Source organism: Emys orbicularis, chromosome 2 (assembly GCF_028017835.1).
Source record: "Emys orbicularis isolate rEmyOrb1 chromosome 2, rEmyOrb1.hap1, whole genome shotgun sequence".
Taxonomy (NCBI): Eukaryota; Metazoa; Chordata; order Testudines; family Emydidae; genus Emys; species Emys orbicularis.
The window spans coordinates 165171154-165190353 of NC_088684.1; the positions used below are offsets into that span (position 1 = coordinate 165171154).

General features: G+C 37.5%; 1 protein-coding gene across 1 annotated transcript in view; it reads right to left on the bottom strand.

Moving 5' to 3' along the window:
- Positions 1-19200, bottom strand: part of ADCY2 (adenylate cyclase 2) — a 456889-nt gene that overhangs the window by 78160 nt on the left and 359529 nt on the right. Inside the window, exons 14-15 of the mRNA XM_065398381.1 lie at positions 17236-17333; positions 7267-7351 (exon numbers count right to left, since the gene is read on the bottom strand). Of these exons, the coding sequence (XP_065254453.1) occupies positions 7267-7351; positions 17236-17333 (183 nt within the window). The remainder of the gene's footprint in view (positions 1-7266; positions 7352-17235; positions 17334-19200) is intronic.

The window sequence follows — 19200 nt, forward strand, 5'->3', positions numbered from 1 at the left end:
CTACCCTAATACAAATTAATAATAATAACATTAATAATTTCTCTTTACAGCTCTTGAGTACAATAAAAATACACTTTAAAAATAAGAGCAAATGTGAGCATAGACATTTCAAAGTTAAGCCAATGCCTTTATAGGCATGGGGAAAAATTCATCATGAAGAGCAATTGTTTACTTTAGGGAAGAGATAACAGAAGGGAGTATGATAAATATATACAAAACAAGGATTGGGAAAGAGAAGGTAGGTAGAGCACTTAATTGTACTTGTTCATAATATGGGAACAAAGGGAACAATTTCCAGGGAAACTGAAAGGCTGCACATTAAAAATTAATAAAAGAAAATACTTTTTTCACACAATGCACAATTGGAATGTGAAACTCTTTGCTACAGAATCTCTTTGAGGCCAAAAATTTGCAGCATTGAAAAAAGAACTGGGGTTTGTAAGGGCTATAAATCCTCATGTTTCAGGCCAATCTCTAACTAAAGAGGGTTAGGAAGAAACTTTCCAAACTGGGCAAGTTATTGTATAACTGTCTACTCTTACACATTCCTCTGAAGCATCTAATATTATTCACTGTCAGAGACAAGTTATTGGTCTAGAGAGGCCAATGGTCTGATCTAGTACGGTATTTTCTAAAAGGAAAGAATTCTAAATTGTGGATGCAATATGCTGGACACTTCAGAACCACTATATTTTCAATAAATGGCTCTGTATTCATACTTGATCAATAATCTCAGGTGTTGAACTGCAATGCTCTGGAACAGTGTGATCAATGGGCCATTAACTTATTATGATGAACCTAAAGTGAAAATCAAGTATAATCTCCTACCTCATGATGTATTAACTGAGTCCCCAAAAGATCCTTATAGTCACACAACCCTTAACGTCTTTAAATGAATTATTCTCCGAAGAGCGTAAGTATTTTTCATGTTCTCTTTCCCATGAAAAGAAAAGGAAATGTGCAAGAACTGTTAAAGACTGACAGTCATTTCACATCTTATTCCCTTTGCAAGGATGACAACCATTTAAAGCCAGAACAGATTGAGAGGGCAAACAGGTGTCATTTAAGTAAGATGCGTGCACAGTGTAATGACAGCCAGATGTCCTTAATTTCAACCAAGCAAAACCCAAGAGCATCACTATGCCAAAAAATATTGGTGTTTCTACTTTAAATCCTCAAGAGGTTTATAGCATTTCCCTTAAATATTTGTCCAAGATTGAAATTTGGCATGCCAAGACTCAACAAGGTTAGGAAATTAATGAGTTATTTATTTTTGAATATTTTAAAATGAAATCAATTGGCAATTTTAAGTTATATGAACACACACACACAAAACCAGGAGGACAAATGCTGCCCTCAGTTGTGTGTACATGTTTCCTGTTGACATAAATGCATGCAAGTTATCTGAGAGCAGAATATGGCCCTGAAAATTTGTTTTAAATTGTGTTCCAGGGCCTTATTAAAGGAAAAACTGGCTTTGCGGCTGCCACCTCACACACTTTCTCAGGAGCAACTGTAAGGGGCTCCAAAACATGTATCTCTGGAGATCAGGGATGGCAGAACTTATCTTGCCAAACAACTGTAAATATTTGCTTTTTTCAGATTGGTCAACAACAACAACAACGAGAATCCACCATGATTATAATGTAGGTAGATAAATCCTGTCTTCTCAAAATACTGAAAATTAATGGGAAAATGGTTTCCTTCTATAAAAGCACGAAGGCCAAATATGAGAATCTGTGCTGGCCTGAACATTTCAGGCTGGTCTTTTCAGTGGCAGAGCATTTGTAGCTGGTGGGTCAGATTTCAAATCTGCAATGGCAATGGCAAAAGGGTGTAACTTGAGCTCACGCACATAGCTTGGTTGCGGTGAGGGATGCTGGGATTCTGCAGCGCAGAAGAGAAAAAGTTAGACACATGCACTGGGAGAGGAAGACAGCTATGAATGATGGCCCAGCTGTTTTCCAGTTTCTCTTTTCCATTGACTTACCATATCAGGCACACAATTATGGTGCACAATAAATAAAAATAATGGTGCTAATAGGAATGGTTATAATAATTCACAGCTATGATATAATAATCTACTTTGCAGATGCCAATAAGCTGCTTACTGACAGCCAAACCCACAAGGCACAAATAGAAATAGTGCCCCCCTTCTTGCAGATGCTCAGGTCAGCAAGAAATCTCACAGGACACACAGATATAATCCTGGATCCCCCTTCAGGGGAAACATATTTTCTCTGCATATTAGAAAATATATGAAAAATATATTGTGAGCATTGAAAATAAATATTAGATATTAGTAAAGTGGCACCATTTCTGGATACTGCCTAAACTTATTGGAACTCTTTAGGGCTGCTCCTTTAAAAGAAAAGCCCCAGAAAAGTATGTTTGTATTCCCCACTTAGCTGGATGAAGAAGCAAAGGCTCCAGTGGAGCGGGTCTTCCAATATCATTTGACTCCAATATGCCAGGACCCTGACTCCTGTTTTCAGAACTGAGCTGTCCCATTAAGAACAGTGCCCCATCAACATACATTTCTGCTCTGTCCAAAGCACTGCAGCCTGCCATGTAGCTCTGCTGGAGCAATCTATTTCTTATTTCCTTCTTTTTGCTCTGCTATTGACTATTCACTGGCACGTCTTTGCTGCCATCATATTTTTCCTGATGTCATTAATAGATTAATAAAAATGATATTATATTAGGTTTGCGCATTAGACCTAATCTGGGCTAAAAAGTAATAACAATACTCAGTTGTAATCTAGCAGCTTTATCTAAGAATCTCAAAGCACTTTATAAAGGTTGAATTAAGTCTCAGACCATGGCTAGGAGGTAGCATTATTATCTGAATTATACAAAGAAGCAAACTGAATCACACAGAGATTGAGTTCCCCAAGAGCACACTTCAATTCAGTACTAGACTCAGAAAAAAAATGCAGAGTCTTAGGGCTAGATTAACAAGGGACTTTAGGCACTGCATTGTATGGGGAGAACTAGGCACCCAAGAAAGAGAGTCCTAGATGCCAGCAATCTGAGTGGGAAGCCGCTTAAGTGAGCCAGGAGTGAAATGCAGAGGAGAGGGGTGTGGCTTATGACCCAGATCCTCACAGATACTTAGGCACCTCACTCCCACAGATCTGAGTCTTCGGCACCCAACTGACAGGCTGGAAGGAGGTGCCGATCTCTTATTGGGATTCTCAGCTGTGAACGCTCTCCGGGAGATAGGCACCTAAGCCCCATCAGCCCTTTCTTGCAAAACACCAGAGAGAGACCGACAGTGAGAGACAGAGACCCATGCCATTATAGCCAATAGTCCAGTGGTTGAGCATTCCCCTGGGATGTTGGAGAGTGATGTTTGAGTCCCTGCTCCAATGAATATTGGAACAGTCTCTCTGGCATGAGAGTGACCTACTCAAAATGCCCCACAGACCAGTGGTTAGGGTACTCTCAGGGAAAATGGGAGACCGAGGTTCAAGTCCCTGCTCCAAATCAGGCAGAGCAGGGATTCAAAAACAGGTCTCCTTCGTTCCAGGTGACCACAATGAGCTAGTGGTTATTCTGAGGCACAGCAGCGAGTCAGCCCCAAAAGTCCCACCATACTTTCCCCCAGCTGCCTTTTGTGCAGGTCAGGCTACTCTGGTTTTTGTGCAGGTTAGGCTATGTCTACCATATCAGTCCGCACAGGTGAGAAAGGCAGGGGAACACATTGTTTGAGAATCCTGCTGGGGTCTAGTTCCGAGCTAGGGCTCCGAGCAGCTTGCTAGCTATAGGGTGGCCTCAGGTCTAGGCAGCTTTGTGCATTCCTGCCTGTGGGGATTCAGGCGCTTACAGGAGTAGGCAGCAACTAAGCAGTGGTTTAGTGAATGTTAATTGTGTCTACATGTTGGACATAGACACCTAAAGAGGAAGGTGTGTACGTCCTTTGTGAATCTAGCCCCTGGTTCCCTTTTTTCTTGCTCTGACTCCAATCCCCATTCCTTCCATGTTTTACTTTATAATGAGGTACAGTTAGGAGGTATGACTCCACTTATCTTCCCCCCATAAACATATTATTTGTTTTCAAATAACAGCCTTTTCTCTGTTTTGGAGCTTGAAGCCAACCATGCAGATGTATATGGAGAGCTGAGGATTAAGTACAAGAGAACCTTTACAGGTTTAAATTAACAAAACATACTCCATTAATTCAGTGACAGCTAGAAACTTGGGTCTAACTTCATACATTAAATCTTTAAAGGGCTATTAATGCGGCTGATAAGCATTGGTGTTCCTGCAAGATTCTTGTTCTTCTCCATGAACTGTCTTGTCTCTGATAGAATTCACCCATATCTGGATACTGTAAAGGGGCACCCTCAACTTAAAAAGCAACAGTTGTCAATTGCTTTTTACCAACTATAGTACAAGTAATGCTGCGTAAGATTACTATACATGAAAGAGGTTAGAGGAAAAAAATCTAATATTTCAGTTTATTTACTTTGGGCACTTGATAGCATTATGTGTATAGTCACTTTCACTATTTCCTCTGTAAAATCAGTACATCTGTTTTCTCTCTTGCTTGTGTAAATCTTTCACACTAGGAGAAAAGTTTGAAAGAATGATTGTAAAAAGCACAACTGACAGAGGTGGAAAAGGGGCATGGGAAAGGTGAAGTATCTGAAGCTAGTTAGCTCATTTTTTAAAAAAACTGACTAGATTTCAAGTAATAATGTCATTTAAATCATCTGATTATGAGTTTTATCTCCTGACTGCATACAAAAATATTTCTAAAAGGCAAAACATTTGTTTAGCAAATGCATTAGATTGTATTCAGGGTCAAGTATTTTCAAATAACATTCTCAAATAAGATCCTATCACCCTTGTAAGGGCTTCTCCCTTCAGTCTCTCAAAATTCATATTACATAAACTGAACATTTCTATGCAATCAGCATATACTCCAGAGGGTGAAATCCTGGCTCCTCTGAACTGAATGGGAGTTTTGCCGTTGATTTCAATGGAGCCATGACTTCACCCACTATATTTTTTTCATGAAGTAACTATAAACATTTCCAGTGGAGTGTGCTTCAGGCAAGGTTTGTTTACCAAGTTGTGTTGTTTCTCTCCTTAGTTAGGGTTATATTAAATATTATTTAAATAGGGAAAATAAATGAAAATGATTCTCCAGTTCTACATCTTTCCTCCCTGTGAACATATGCACAAGTTGTACACAGTTAATCACCAATTAAGCAGGAGAATTTTTGTGGCAGACTCTTGTTATCATAATGACAGCACTGTTCTGAAGCCTTGTGTAACAGAGGTTAATACTATGTAAAATATCCATCAGTTATTGTTTTATGATACTGAATCTGTTTAGTTTAGTAGGAATGAAACTGTAGGTTTTTGAAATCCTAGGAATCAGGTTTCTCTTACAAAACATTAAAAAAATACTGTGCTACCAAAGGACCTCTCCTAATAACTAGAGAGGCATATTGAGCAATATATATCACATGCATTTAGACCCAGACTTTCCAGGTCAGCTCATGGTAATGGCCAGACTCTAACCTCAGATGCATTGTCAGCATTACTATTTATTTAAGAAATTTGCTACTGGGCATGTAACCAAGTACATGTTTTTAAAACCTCCTCATACATGAATATAGGATCTTATCTCATGTATAGTTGTGGTGAACTGTATTGTGTACTAGTTTCCCTGTCTTGACAGCAACCCCACAAAATTCTTGGGATGGTGTCTATCCAAAGAACACATCTTTTCTTTGGAAGCATAACCAAACTTAGTTTTCGGTTTACTTCACATATCAAGTCCTTTTTCATTTACAGGTGCTCCTTGATTTTTGTAAGGAAGATTGATATCATCTGTTTTATATGCATCTCATTGCTCTGCTTATTCCTAAAAATATTTTTATGGAATTCTTTAGTTAAGACTTGGAGTTCTAGCTTAGAATCCTCTAATTTTCTCACACCTGAACTAACTTATACACGGACTGATTGCTCCTCTCGTACTAGGGTCCTCAATTACCTCGTTCTTACTGAGACCCCAAATACAACCACTTATTCTCCATCAATCCCAGAATCCTCTCTTTTCTTCCTGCTTCAGTTGAGTCTCTGATTGGGTAGAAAGTGCAGAACACCAATACACTCCGACTGATACAAATGTACCAGTCGGAAATAATCCTATGATTGGTTTCAAAATGGAAGAAGCCATTGGCAAATAAAGACTAAAGAATACGTTTAAAGAATCGGAAGAGCTTAATTTTGATTTAATATGTCTGTGAGATGACACAGGATGAGTGGCGAAAACACATATTAAGTAATTAATGTGGACTTATACCATAATTATATAAATAATGTCCACTTAGATTTTTGTTAAATATTAAGAGCCAAATTCAGCTTTCATTTACACCATTGTAAAGCTACAACCACTTCCTGGCTCTCAAAGGAGTTACTCTGTATCTACCCCAGCATGACTGAAAGAAGTATTTTGCCCTAAAACAATAAATATTTGTTAAACATTCTCTTAGCATTTAACAAAATATCATGTTAACATGCTGTTCAAATGCAATATTTAAATGATCTTTTATGTACTTTACAGAGAAGAAATTTGCCAACATCTTGCATTAAGTATGAGAAATACTCAAATTCTACACGTTAACAGATGGGCTAATAAGTAGATAGTAACATTAACAGATCATATGGCAACAGTATTTTAATATCAAATTTCAGTATATAGTCTTCTGTCACAATATTTAAATTACAATAAATATTAAATTTGTTATTAAATACAGATTACACAGTTGTTTAATATTTAAAAATCACACAAAAATTCCATTACAACATGAAAGTATTTCCCAGGTAAATTAAAAAAAATCCCAGCCCTCATCCATGCAAAAGCAAAAAACTCTGCACCTTAGAAAATAAAGCAAATCAGTCTATTTACTATGCAAACCTGTCAGAGAATCTGCCGCCAATTGATATCACTGTATGCAAAGATTGTCATCAAATTGACATTTTCTGTTTTCAGAACATTCAAGAAGCTGAAAGTAAATTAACCTAGGGGAATAAAGCCCTCGGAGACCTGGACCTCCATGCCTTACTCAGGGAAAATCCCCACTGAAACTAATGGGAGCTTTGGTACAAACAGCAGGAATAGGTCCTTATTAAACTGGCATTTTTCAAAGGTCACAGGATCTGGTAAAGACAGGAGGTGCTATGATCTGACTTCTTATATATAAGAAACTGTATAGATCACTGAGTTAATATTTTCTGATTACTTACCAAAAGCTGTCCAGCAAAACAGATAAAAAGAATGAAGGAAAGCAAGAGAAATGCCACCCCAAAGGAAATTCCAAGGATAGATGTTCTATGAGACAATAAGAAAAAAAGTTTATTAGCCATTATGCAAACGATGTACACAAATCTACAGTGCAGCCTTTTTTTGTTCAGAATGTTGGTAAAGACAGTTAGAAAATAATATCCCAGGCATTAATCCTGCCTAAGATGCAATTTTCCAACATCAATGACCCAGGGAAACAAATCCAATATTTTACCAGAAGGCTAATAAGCACTACTTCTTAGTAAGGGGCTATTCTTTGTGTGCCAAATTACAAATTTTCTAAATCCAACCATATCAGCAAGATTGCATTTTTAAAAAAACAAACACATTTTAAAAATATGGTAGCTATGTTCCCACTCCGCCGCCATTCTCTTCCTTCTCAACAAAGGCTGAGCCATCTTCTGTTCACATTTTCCAAAAAATGATACCTTGGGCAGAGTCCAAGCCTGGAAAATTTCTGCCCATGAAGAGCTTCAGAAAATTAGGAATGACTGAAAACAGTGACTTATAACATTATACCACCTTATATAGCTGTTGATAGTGATTTCTGCATTGCTAAATGTTATTGTAGCAAAGGCAATTGATTTCTCCTCTCCTGCAGACATAATATAAGATATTAAACACCAGTTGTCTTTACAAATTCTTAAATGGGAGCAGACATCTATAGTATGTTTTCCTATAGAAACTCTGCATTAGAGGAGAATGTTATTGCTAACCTACTGCTATTTAATTATTTTAGAGTCTATTTAAATCCAAAATTAACAGTAATAATAATATAGGTGTCATAGAAAGGAAACAAAGTGAAAAACAGTAAAAGGGAGCAAATAAATAAATAATAACAAAAAAATTAAAAAGTACCTTACCCATCAAAAATAACAACAAAGAAAAAAATCAACATTAAAATGAGAAAAAGGAATAAAAAAAAAAACCTCTAGTTTATCTGATAACGAGCCTCTAATCCACCCTTTGCTGTGTGGTACCAACGGGAAAAACCTAGTGCAAATATTGTCCATATATGCCCATTAAACACAGAAGAGGAGAAGCAGAAACCATATGGCATTATGTTCCCTCCCCTAAGATACTGGAAGTCCTTCCATGTGAGCACCAAGGCTGGCCATGATGAACCAGGCCAGGTGGAGAGGGGAGGGCAATCACTCCATGAGGTATTATAATATGGACACATGGCAGATTTTCCCAGAAAAATACATTAGAGCTAATTGTACTTAAGGAAGTATTGACTTTTGCTCTGTGCTTTGGGACTGGGAATGAGGAGATGCAGGTGCAGTCATGGCTATCCTACCAATGGCAAAACAGATCCCGGGTTAGCTTTACTCCTGGGGAATGGGGGGAGGGGAAGAGCGGCAGCACTCAAGGCCTAGTTCTTAGCACTTATCTGCAGTTTTACCTACAGCTCTTGAGGCATCTGCAGAGTTTAAAAGTGATACTCCTTGGCTCCTCTGTGCATCAGCAAGCCTATTTCTTTGCCAAACATGATACATGGGCAACACCTGGATGGAGTTTTCAAAATAAGCATTCTACTCCTGCAGATTTTTCTGTTTTATGCCATACTATTGCCATTAAAATAATTTTTTCATGGGTCAGTCATGGTCCATAGCTAGGGCTCTTAGGTGCTAAAGTAATACAATAATAAAAATAAATAAATAAATATAAATAAATAATACACATTTTATAATATAAGCTGTCTAGCCAATTACTTAATGCACCTTTAAACTCTCAGCATTAGTAAAAATTCAATTTGGTGAAAACAGCTCAATAAACGTAAATCTGAGAGGTCATTCATAATGCCCTCAGCATGTATTCATCTTGAAATAATCAGGATTTTTTAAAGTTACCTGAAAATGCATATTATTAATTATTATTATTATTAAATATTTGTGTTACAATAACTACCAGAATCTCCAATCAGGTATTGAGGAAAGATTTGATAGAGGAGAAGGTAGTGGCCTTATAGACCAGTTTTTGGAGGGTATTTCATATGTACGGGCAATGTGGAAGAAGGCATGAGGAGCTGACATATAGGCAGAATAGAAAGGCAATGCTGGCAGAGTGAAGGAGGTATGGGAGAGGAGGTGATTTAATAAGAGGCCAGAGTGGTCAGATAAGGGCAGACTTGTGAAAGGGGCTTCAGGATCTGGACAAGAAGCTTATACATGATGTGGGGAGACAGTGGAGGCGTACAAAAAGTAGGGTGATGTGGTCTAAGTCAGTGGTTCTCAAAGCTGGTCCGCCGCTTGTTCAGGGAAAGCCCCTGGTGGGCCGGGCCGGTTTGTTTACCTGCCACATCCACAGGTTTGGCCAATCGCAGCTCCCACTGGACGCGGTTCGCCGCTCCAGGCCAATGGGGGCTGCGGGAAGGGCGGCCAGCACATCCCTTTGCCTGCGCCGCTTCCCGCAGCCCCCATTGGCCTGGAGTGGCGAACCGCGGCCAGTGGGAGCCGCAATCGGCCGAACCTGCGGACGTGGCAGGTAAACAAACCGGCCCGGCCCGCCAGGGGCTTTCCCTGAACAAGCGGTGGACCGGCTTTGAGAACCACTGGTCTAAGTAACAGCTGAAAAAAGACAATCTTAGTAGCTATGTATTGTATGTGTTGAAGGGGAGCAATGTCAGTGTGAGAGTAGCAGAAGACAAGGAGGTTTCAGTAGTCAAATAACAGATGATGAAAGCTGGGATGAGAATTTTGATTGTCTGGACAGAGAGAAAAGGAGAGATCTTAGAAATGTGGTAGAAGAAGTGGAAAGTTTCGGACAGACTTGATGTATTGGCAAGAGAGAGGGAGTGGCCAAAGGTGACCTCTTAGGCTACAAGCCTGACTGACAGGGATGATGGTGGTCATTTAAACAGTGAGGAGCCTTTAAAGGGTTTTTGAGGAAAGATCAGCATTATGTTTTAGTTACACTAAGCTTAAGTAGTTTCACTTTGCTCCTAAAGCTACCAGAATGCAACAGAAATGGGAAGCAAGCTACAGAAAAATGAAATACCAGCATTTTAAACACTGACCATGGGAAAATTGCATCAGCAATTTACTTTTGTCATTGACATGTTTTAAGTTTTCAGGAATGTCATGCAGTATCGTGTACGGCAGGGGTTCTCAAACTGGGGGTCGGGACCCCTCAGGGGGTCGTGAGGTTATTATATGGGGGGTCGCAAGCTGCCAGCCTGCACCCCAAACCCCGCTTTGCATCCAGCATTTATAATGGTGTTAAATATATTAAAAACTGTTTTTAATTTATAAGGGGGGGTCACAATCAGAGGCTTGCTATGTGAAAGGGGTCACCAGTAAACTAGAACCACTAGAGTACAGGATACTGCATGAAGCAGGATACCAGAGTATGTGGGTAAATAATTTTGATATGGCAATGTTTTTCTTGTGGCACTTCCCACTGAAGTCAATGGGAGTTGCAGTGTCTGTGAAAATCAGGCCACTTATTTAATTGCCTAAATGTAGATTTAGGTGCCTAAAGTGAGGCACTCCAAATTTGAAAATCTTGGTCCGGGTTTTTACAGTAAAGATATGCCTACTCTATTGTGTAAGCTCTCCACATGTACTGTAGAAATTTATCAGATTCTTTTTATCTGCTTGGTTCAGACAAACCATTTTGGCAAAAGGGTATTCAGAAGCCTTCAGGTCTAAGTATTTTACTATACCTATTTGAATACCCTCATTTCCAGAAGTTCCATTCCCAAATGTTATCATTATTTACCTCACTGAGCTTCCTGATTGGCCAAGATTGTATGATATTGCCTGTGGAAGGATTGATTTTTGAAGTGTGATGAAAAGATATAAGAACTCCCTAGTTTTCACAATACCTGTAAGTATGAGGAATTGATGATCTTGAGCATCCACATTATAAGCAGCCTCCTCTTATTCTTATGACTACACTGGGATAACTATATTTTGACCAATTCATCTTTTATGAGATTGTTTCAAATTGAAAATATATTAGTATTATATTCAACTAATGTTAGCAATATTTTTATTGAAAATACTGATTCACTGTAAATGCAGAGATATTAAAAGATGGGGCGGGGGTGATTTTCCTTGTCCCCCACTTATATTACTGTAACAGAATATTATGTGTATTACTGAATATATCTTTAAGAATTCAGTATATGCTATGGTAATTCATGCATCTGTTTCTTCTTGGCAGGGAACTAATTTTCATGTTCATAATTGTTTGACTGCAAATTCTATTCTTCACCTAAAAGCAGTAAAGAAATAATTTTTAAAAAGATGGAGGTTATACATGACAACACTAAATTTAACTTTGTTTTTGTAATCTAACAGTAGCTACATCCTTGGGGATTTGGCTGATGCATTCACTGAGCCTTCCACAGATTCAATCAGTGCAAATACTTTAATAATACAATTGCTTCATTGTTGAGAAAAATCCTTTGAATTTTAAAACTCATTTTCAGTCCTTTTTTTTCTTTATTAGGTGCATCAGAAACAGCTCATAGTGGTGTAGCTTTTTCCTCTTGTATTCTATTCTATTTTGAAAGCTTGCTTTCAGACAAAGGTGCTGCTTTTGTTCCTCATAAAATTCAGCCTTGCTCAGCTGGACACTGTTCTAATCCTGCCCAGAACATGTTCCTAATAAAGTCTCATGGAGAGAACTACATGAATCTTCATGTATGCATGACAGAAGACATGATGAATGATGCTGTTGTTGAACATAGATGCCTGTCAGAACAAAGCCCGGGGAAGAGAACTCAGATATAGCCAGGGACAAACCCAGTACAGGCACAATTGCAAACCCCTTTACTTATATTGATGAGCAGTCACCCAGGCAAGTAGTCCCATTGAATTTGATGGTGAGCAGTTACTCACAGGAGTAGCCCCAATATGAGTACGTAGTTCACAATTTAGCATTCTACATTTCAAAAACCAATAGTGCCAATTTATAGTCAATCAACGGGTGTAATTTGGTGTCGGTTACAAGAGATGCTGCTCTGATCTGAACAAGTTGTAAGCAAGGGAGCATTACTGGAAGTCCTGCTTTGAGAAAATGCAGTGATCAAAGCCTTATGGTCATTTTAATGTAACTGTGTATCACAACTGCACATTAATTTTTTCCAAGATATACTGGGTAACCTGATTGAATTTAACTTTATGCTTTATACTATGCAGTTTATTATGTAAACAAGTAATTAATTTATCTACTCAATAGAAAAAACTATTAATAAACAATGTCATCACAGGATAAAGAACTTCTGCCAATCACACTTCCGAAATATGAAATGTTATAATAATCTTCCAAATATCACGTAAATAGTGACTCTTATTCACCACTGTATTACTCCAGTTTTATGTCATTGAAGTTGGTGTTACAGCAGCAAAACAGGAGTAATATAATACTAAATCAGGCCCCATTATGGATCCAGTTCTAGGTCCAATTATCTCTCTCTAAATTCACTCAGACCATTTCCTGGATTTTTTAAAAACTTTTACTCTGCTGTTATGTGTATCTACGCTCAACCAACATCATCCTGGAAAGCCTGGGAGAGCATTAGTACAGAATTGCAGGGGGGAAAAAAGTTTTAATCTTCTGTTAAAATATAGTTTCTTGAACAGTCTTTGTCTTGAACATAGAGGAATTATGTTAATAGCACTGGAGTAAATTTATTGTACATGACTTTTGTGATTATCAGATACAACCCATTTGCAAATGCAAAGCTTTAGTGTTTAATTGTCCACAAAAGCTGCTAGTTGCCTTGCACACTCCTCCACCATTATCTTTTAATTATGGACATAGCCTGCTTCACTTATAAATGTACAATGCCTTAAAAGTTGTCTGACTTCATTTATTTATTTTATAGGATTAAGAAATACAGAATGTGAACCTTTTAAATATGCATTGACAGCAGGAAAAAATCCCTATGAAATAAGGTATATTTCATTTTGATTAAGTAGAATTAATTCTGAGGATCATCATATATGCCACAATTTTTATAAGCACAATGTTATTATTTGCAATTTGACTTGAATTTATGAAGAATACATTATGTTTTAAGCAAAACAGAAAAGTAATAATTGTCTTGTAATTAGTCATGTGTAACTCTGGATTAGCTATTCAGTTTGAAAACAGCAAAAGTAGCAATTGCAGAATCATGATTGGCACAATTTTGCTTTCTCTATGTAACTCATTTTCATTAGAGACTTTCATTTTTGATAAGTTAAATAGCAGGGCGGTGGAAATGGAATAAAAGGACTTGATTCACTGTCATGGGCTCAAGAGAGTGACCCTCTCAATCTATATGGGCAGGATCAGTATCACACTCATTAATTGCTAGCCTGAGTTCCAAAAAGACCCTCATTGGCAGAGGCTGCCAAGGAATTGCACTGAATCAGTTCATCTTAATTGCTCCCTAGCACAGTGTGAACTTTGGATGAAGAGTACTACTTTGCCTTGATCAAGGTAAACTTTCTATAGCAAAACCCAAACAGAGAAGTAATGCCTGGTATTTATAACCATTACTTTATACAATGAACTTCTATAATATCTTCAAACAGAAGTTCTTAAATTGTGTAAGAAATATTACTGAATTCAGAACACGCATGAGGGGTCAGTATTAGTATTATCCTCGTTTTACAGATGAGGAAACTGAGGCAGAGAAAAGTCAGCTGACTTCCTCAGGGTCACATAGGAAGTTTGTGGTTGAGCTGAAAATAGACACCAGATTATTTTATGAACTTAATTTATGCATCCATTGAACCTTCTATAGATTCATTTAGTGTTAATTAAAAACACTACTGCTTCATTGTTCCGGAAAAACCTCTAGGCTAAAGTTTATGAGGGAGTACTATTGCTGCCTCTTCTCCAGCACAGAGTTTGTCTGTGCAGTTAGGTGGTCTCTAAACACACCTACCCAATTGGGCCTGGCATGCAAGTTAGGCAGAGGAGCAACTATATTCCTCAGATGAGAGAAAGGTGCCTCCCTGCAGCCCAGATGTTGGTACCTAATGCTGTGAGAAGGATAGGATTTAGGACACATTCCTCTTGTCAGCATCTCTCATTGACTAGCTTAGGTATCTCCTTGCCTAGTATGCTGGCTTTTGTGGATCGAATTCTAAGGCGCCTGTGTCTCCCCACACATTGTATGGAGAACACAGATGCCAAACTCAGGCTTTGTGGATCACAGTGTTGTTCCTGTGATTTTTTTAGGTGCCTAAAAGTTAGGAGCTGCAACACTCAGGCTAGGTCTACACTACCCGCCTGAATCCGCGGGTAGAAATCGACCTCTCGGGGATCGAATTATCGCGTCTCGTCGGGACGCGACAATCGATCCCCGAATCGACGCTCTTACTCCACCAGCGGAGGTGGGAGTAAGCGCCGTCGACGGGAAGCCGCGGAGGTCGATTTTGCCACCGTCCTTACAGTGGGGTAAGTCGGCTGCGATACGTTGAATTTGCATATCTTAAATCGACCCCCCCCCCCCCCGTAGTGAAGACGTAGCCTGAGTGTCACAATGCCTAAGTCCCCTTGTGGATCTGGGCTTCAGATCATATGAAACTGTTAGGAGTTTTGAAAAGCAGTAAGAACAGGAATAATGCAAAGGGATCTAAAGAGTTAGAAACATGGAGAGGAAACAAAATGAGATTCATCTTGGAAAAATGCAACCTTAAAATGAAAATGTCTGGACAGACACCAAATAAATATACTTGGAGGGAGAAATCTATGCAGGAATAATGCTGAAATATATGCAAGGCTAATAATGGACAGTAATTTACTAAGATTATAATTTGGTAATTCTACAAAAATGTGCAATTTGGAGTGTCTATACAAGAAATCACATGACAAGAGTCAGAAAGTAGTATTTACTCCCTATACAGCTCTGTTGCCATCACACCTGGAAAATTTCATTCAGTTCTTGGCAACTCATTACCAGAGAGATTGACAAATTGGAGTGAGTCCAAAGATGAGCAAAATGATGACGGGGTACAGGGATTTTATTATGAGGAAAGATTTAAAAGGCTAAATATAGTATAGCTTGGCAAGGTGATTACTATTGTCTGCCACATCAGTTAATAAATATTTGAAGGGTGTTATAACACTGAGAAAAGAGAAGAATTGTTTAGGGTGGTCCAGGATGGCATAACTAGAAATAATGGGAGAAAATGAAGAAAGAGTAAATTTAGGCTTTCTTGTAGTGATAGGTATTCATTTGTAGAACAAAATCCTAAGGGATGTGGTTATACCATCATTGCTCGGGACTTTTACAACTTGATTGGGCAAAACACTAACAAATATACAGTGAGAATTGATACTGCCCTTGCAGACCAATGGACTGGGTGATCTAATCATCTGGATGGCCTTTTCAATCTCTACCTTCTATGATTCTGTCTCCTAATTCCTGATCCCAAGAATGATTCAAAGTCATATTTTCCTCTCCAAAAAGAGGGAGCAGGCAAATATTGAATTTTAACCTTGTTGAATATGCAGTGAAAATTTTAAAAAAATCCATAATCATAGACAAAGATAAACAAAAGGTCAGAATTTGCCCACAGATACACATACACATATAACTCTGCACATATGCAAATGTGGGAAGCATTTGGTCCAAATATTATAAAGTAATTTGTCTTTTATGTTTTGTTTTATTTATTCTTTTTCTGTATTATTTTCTACTCTGTTTTTTTATAACGTGTACTAAAAACGTTTAATCTAATATGTGAGTCAGAACCAAATATTGCACTCTAAAAAAGTTATGAGTTTTATGCTTTACATTTTCTACATTCTAAAGGTGTTATGTAGCTGATATGCTGTTACTTTTACAGTTTAAAATGTACCCTTATAAAGAAAAAAACGTCTTCTAAGTTTGCTTCATGGGGAAAAGATGAATCATACTTGTTTTTCATTTTGTGTGGCATGGAGGTGAGAACATGAGATTATACCAACAGATACCTCCAAAGACAGGTGGACAGTTTCCCATGTTGAATATGGCTCCTGTGAGAAACTATAAATATTTCTTAACTTGGAGTACAAATAATGCATTTAAATGATTGCATATCCAAATTAAGGCACAGAAAAAGAGGAAAGTAGAAGTCCTATCTATTACACAGTGATAAGATCAGGCAATAATACTGTTAACCTAGTAAACTAGTAAAGAGTTAAACCCCTGCAATCAAACAAAAAGTTAATGTGCCAGATAATGTAATGTAAAGATTTATTGGAACTGCATAAGACAAAATGTTGGTAATCTGTCTACTCTCACTTGGTTGGATGAACAATACTCTAGCAAACTCTGAAAGGTACAGATTGTCCCTGGTCCTAAGGGGAGTATGCAAGACAGGAAAGAAGGTCAGTTGTAGTCCCTGTACTTGATAGAAATTCACTAGAGACGTTCAGATGCAAATGTTTATGCTTTTTAAAATTTTAAAATAGAAATTTTATCAAATTTCACAGAAAAGTAATATTTAAGGGATGCAAAAAAACAGAAATTAAATGATGAAAATGTCCATAGATTAGAAGGTCAGAAAGGACCATTGTGATCATTTAGTCTGACACCATGTATCCACAGGCCATAGAAGTGACGTTAGTTACAATTACTTATGCAAAGTATTGGATACTTTTCCACACTCGTTTCAATTTTATACTTGTCCCCATCATAGATCTATTTAAAAAAAAAAATCAAAGGTGATACAAGTATTAGAGCATCAGAATATTATGATATTTAAAAACAGAAGTTACATAACCTAGCTCTGAAGTAATCTGGAAGTCTCATTCATATCTGTTTCATTCCAATCTCCATGAATTAACACATGCATCCTGGCAAATGCTAAATTATTACCTACAGTTTAAGGATACTACCATTTTTTATTTATGATCCAATATGTAGCAATACAAATGCACTGGATACAAACTAGGAATTTTTAATAATATTTACTTACTTTGGTAATACCAGAATCTGCACGATAAAAATGCAGAAGAATATGAGACAAGCACATGTCACATAATACTTGAATGCTGGCAGTGTAGTTGTTCTGTACTACAAAATAAATTAGAAATTGTTAAAACTACAGTTCCCAAAATAGAAAAAATTGCCTACTAGCCTAAGCTGCATTTTAAACAGGCAGATATACATAAAAACCCTTTGGCAAAACTTAATTTATTTTTTCTTCAGCAATTATCCTCCCCACTCACAAAGCAACATGAGATATTTGGAGTCAGGCATTGTCATGCATAGCACTGAAGCTTTTGCTCTCTTTCCACACTTTAGAGAGTACTTCTTCTATCAAACTGAAATGGCCATATATTGTATCTACTCAAAGAGCATGGGATGTTTATAATTAAACATCCTAGGGGAGAGAATTAAGTTAACTCTAGAAACTTTACATTGAGACATGACTGTTATCTGACCTGCAACTTTCCCTATTTCCAGCTGAGGGAGAGATGTGGATTTTACTTGGAATGTAAGATTTGGGCCTTAGAGGGCTTAATCTGCAAATTCTGACCACCTCCAACTGACTCATGATACCAGTCTCCAATCAGCCAGTTATTACATTTTCAAACAAGTATCTTCGTGTTTTCTCCCATGCTGCCCCTCATGCTTGGGAGCAGCTCACTGTGAATATCCACAAAGCTACCTCATTATCCTCCTTCAAATCCCTCCTTAAAACTGTTTGTGATGCTTACAAAAAAACTTGTCAAAGGTTAGGTGGCTGGTATGCTGAGACCACTGCCTATCATGCTGACCAGTACTGTCTCATTGTTTTCTTGTACACCCCATCTCTTGTCTCACACTTAGATTTTAACCTCTGTTCAATTTTTCATTCTCTTTGTTCTTGGAAATGGCTGAACTATTCTGACTCTGAATTTCCAAAACAATTATTTCCTGGAATAAGAACAAGTCTGCCAAATTTCAGCCATAAAGAAAAGTAATGGATGAGAAAGTTATGGGAAACTACAAATTAATTCAAATTCTTGTGCAACCCTAGCTAATGGTATAGGTGTTACAACACATCCCACTTTGTCTAGGGGTGACCCATGCCCTATAGAAGGAACTAGCAATGACACCTATATTCAGGTTGCCTAACACTTTCCATTAGAAAATATTTTTGTGATATTTTTCTGACAAGTTCTCACATGTCCATTGTTTGCAATAGGCCTTTGAAATTTGGCACAGTTATAGTCTGTTAGTGTAAATAGTGTGATGTCATTAAATTATATGCATGCAATTCCACCCTTTGTCTTTATAAATTCCTAATTAGTTTATAGAGAAACATATTTAAAAATAAGAAATAAAATATTTATCACAGGAAATGCACTATTTGCAGGTAGAAATAGAGATGTCTCAAATCTAAACCAATAAAGTATTCTAAAAATAAATGCTTTAAGTATTATAATTGTTCAGGGTCTAGGAATTCAGGGAAAATATAATTAAAGCAAAATAGATCAATGAGTAATTTCATAAGTGCTCAAAAAGCAAACCTTATAAATGATAAGTGAATGAGTTGTGCTTTTTAACTGCAAGTACACTGCTATGCCTTTATACTAAAAGCCAAATTCTGCCCTGAAATACATGCACAGAACTCAAAATGCATGTCTATGGACAGAACATAGCCCAAAATGTGAATTTTAGGACTTTTTCTCCCAGGCACTCTTGAATTCTGTGGCACATTAAAAACAATTTCTATCAGATGGTTAAATGAACTTTAAGGCATATGTCTGAATATATTTGCAGTTGGTTCTGTTGTTGCAGCTGTTGAAGTGGTTTGTAGTATTTTAATAGAACCACTGAACACTTAAGGCCTTGAGCTGATGTTATAAACTCACAAGAAAATTCTGACCCACTTGATAATTTGTTTTAATATTTCACACTTCTACAGGCTTGCAAGAAAATCATGTAATTACCT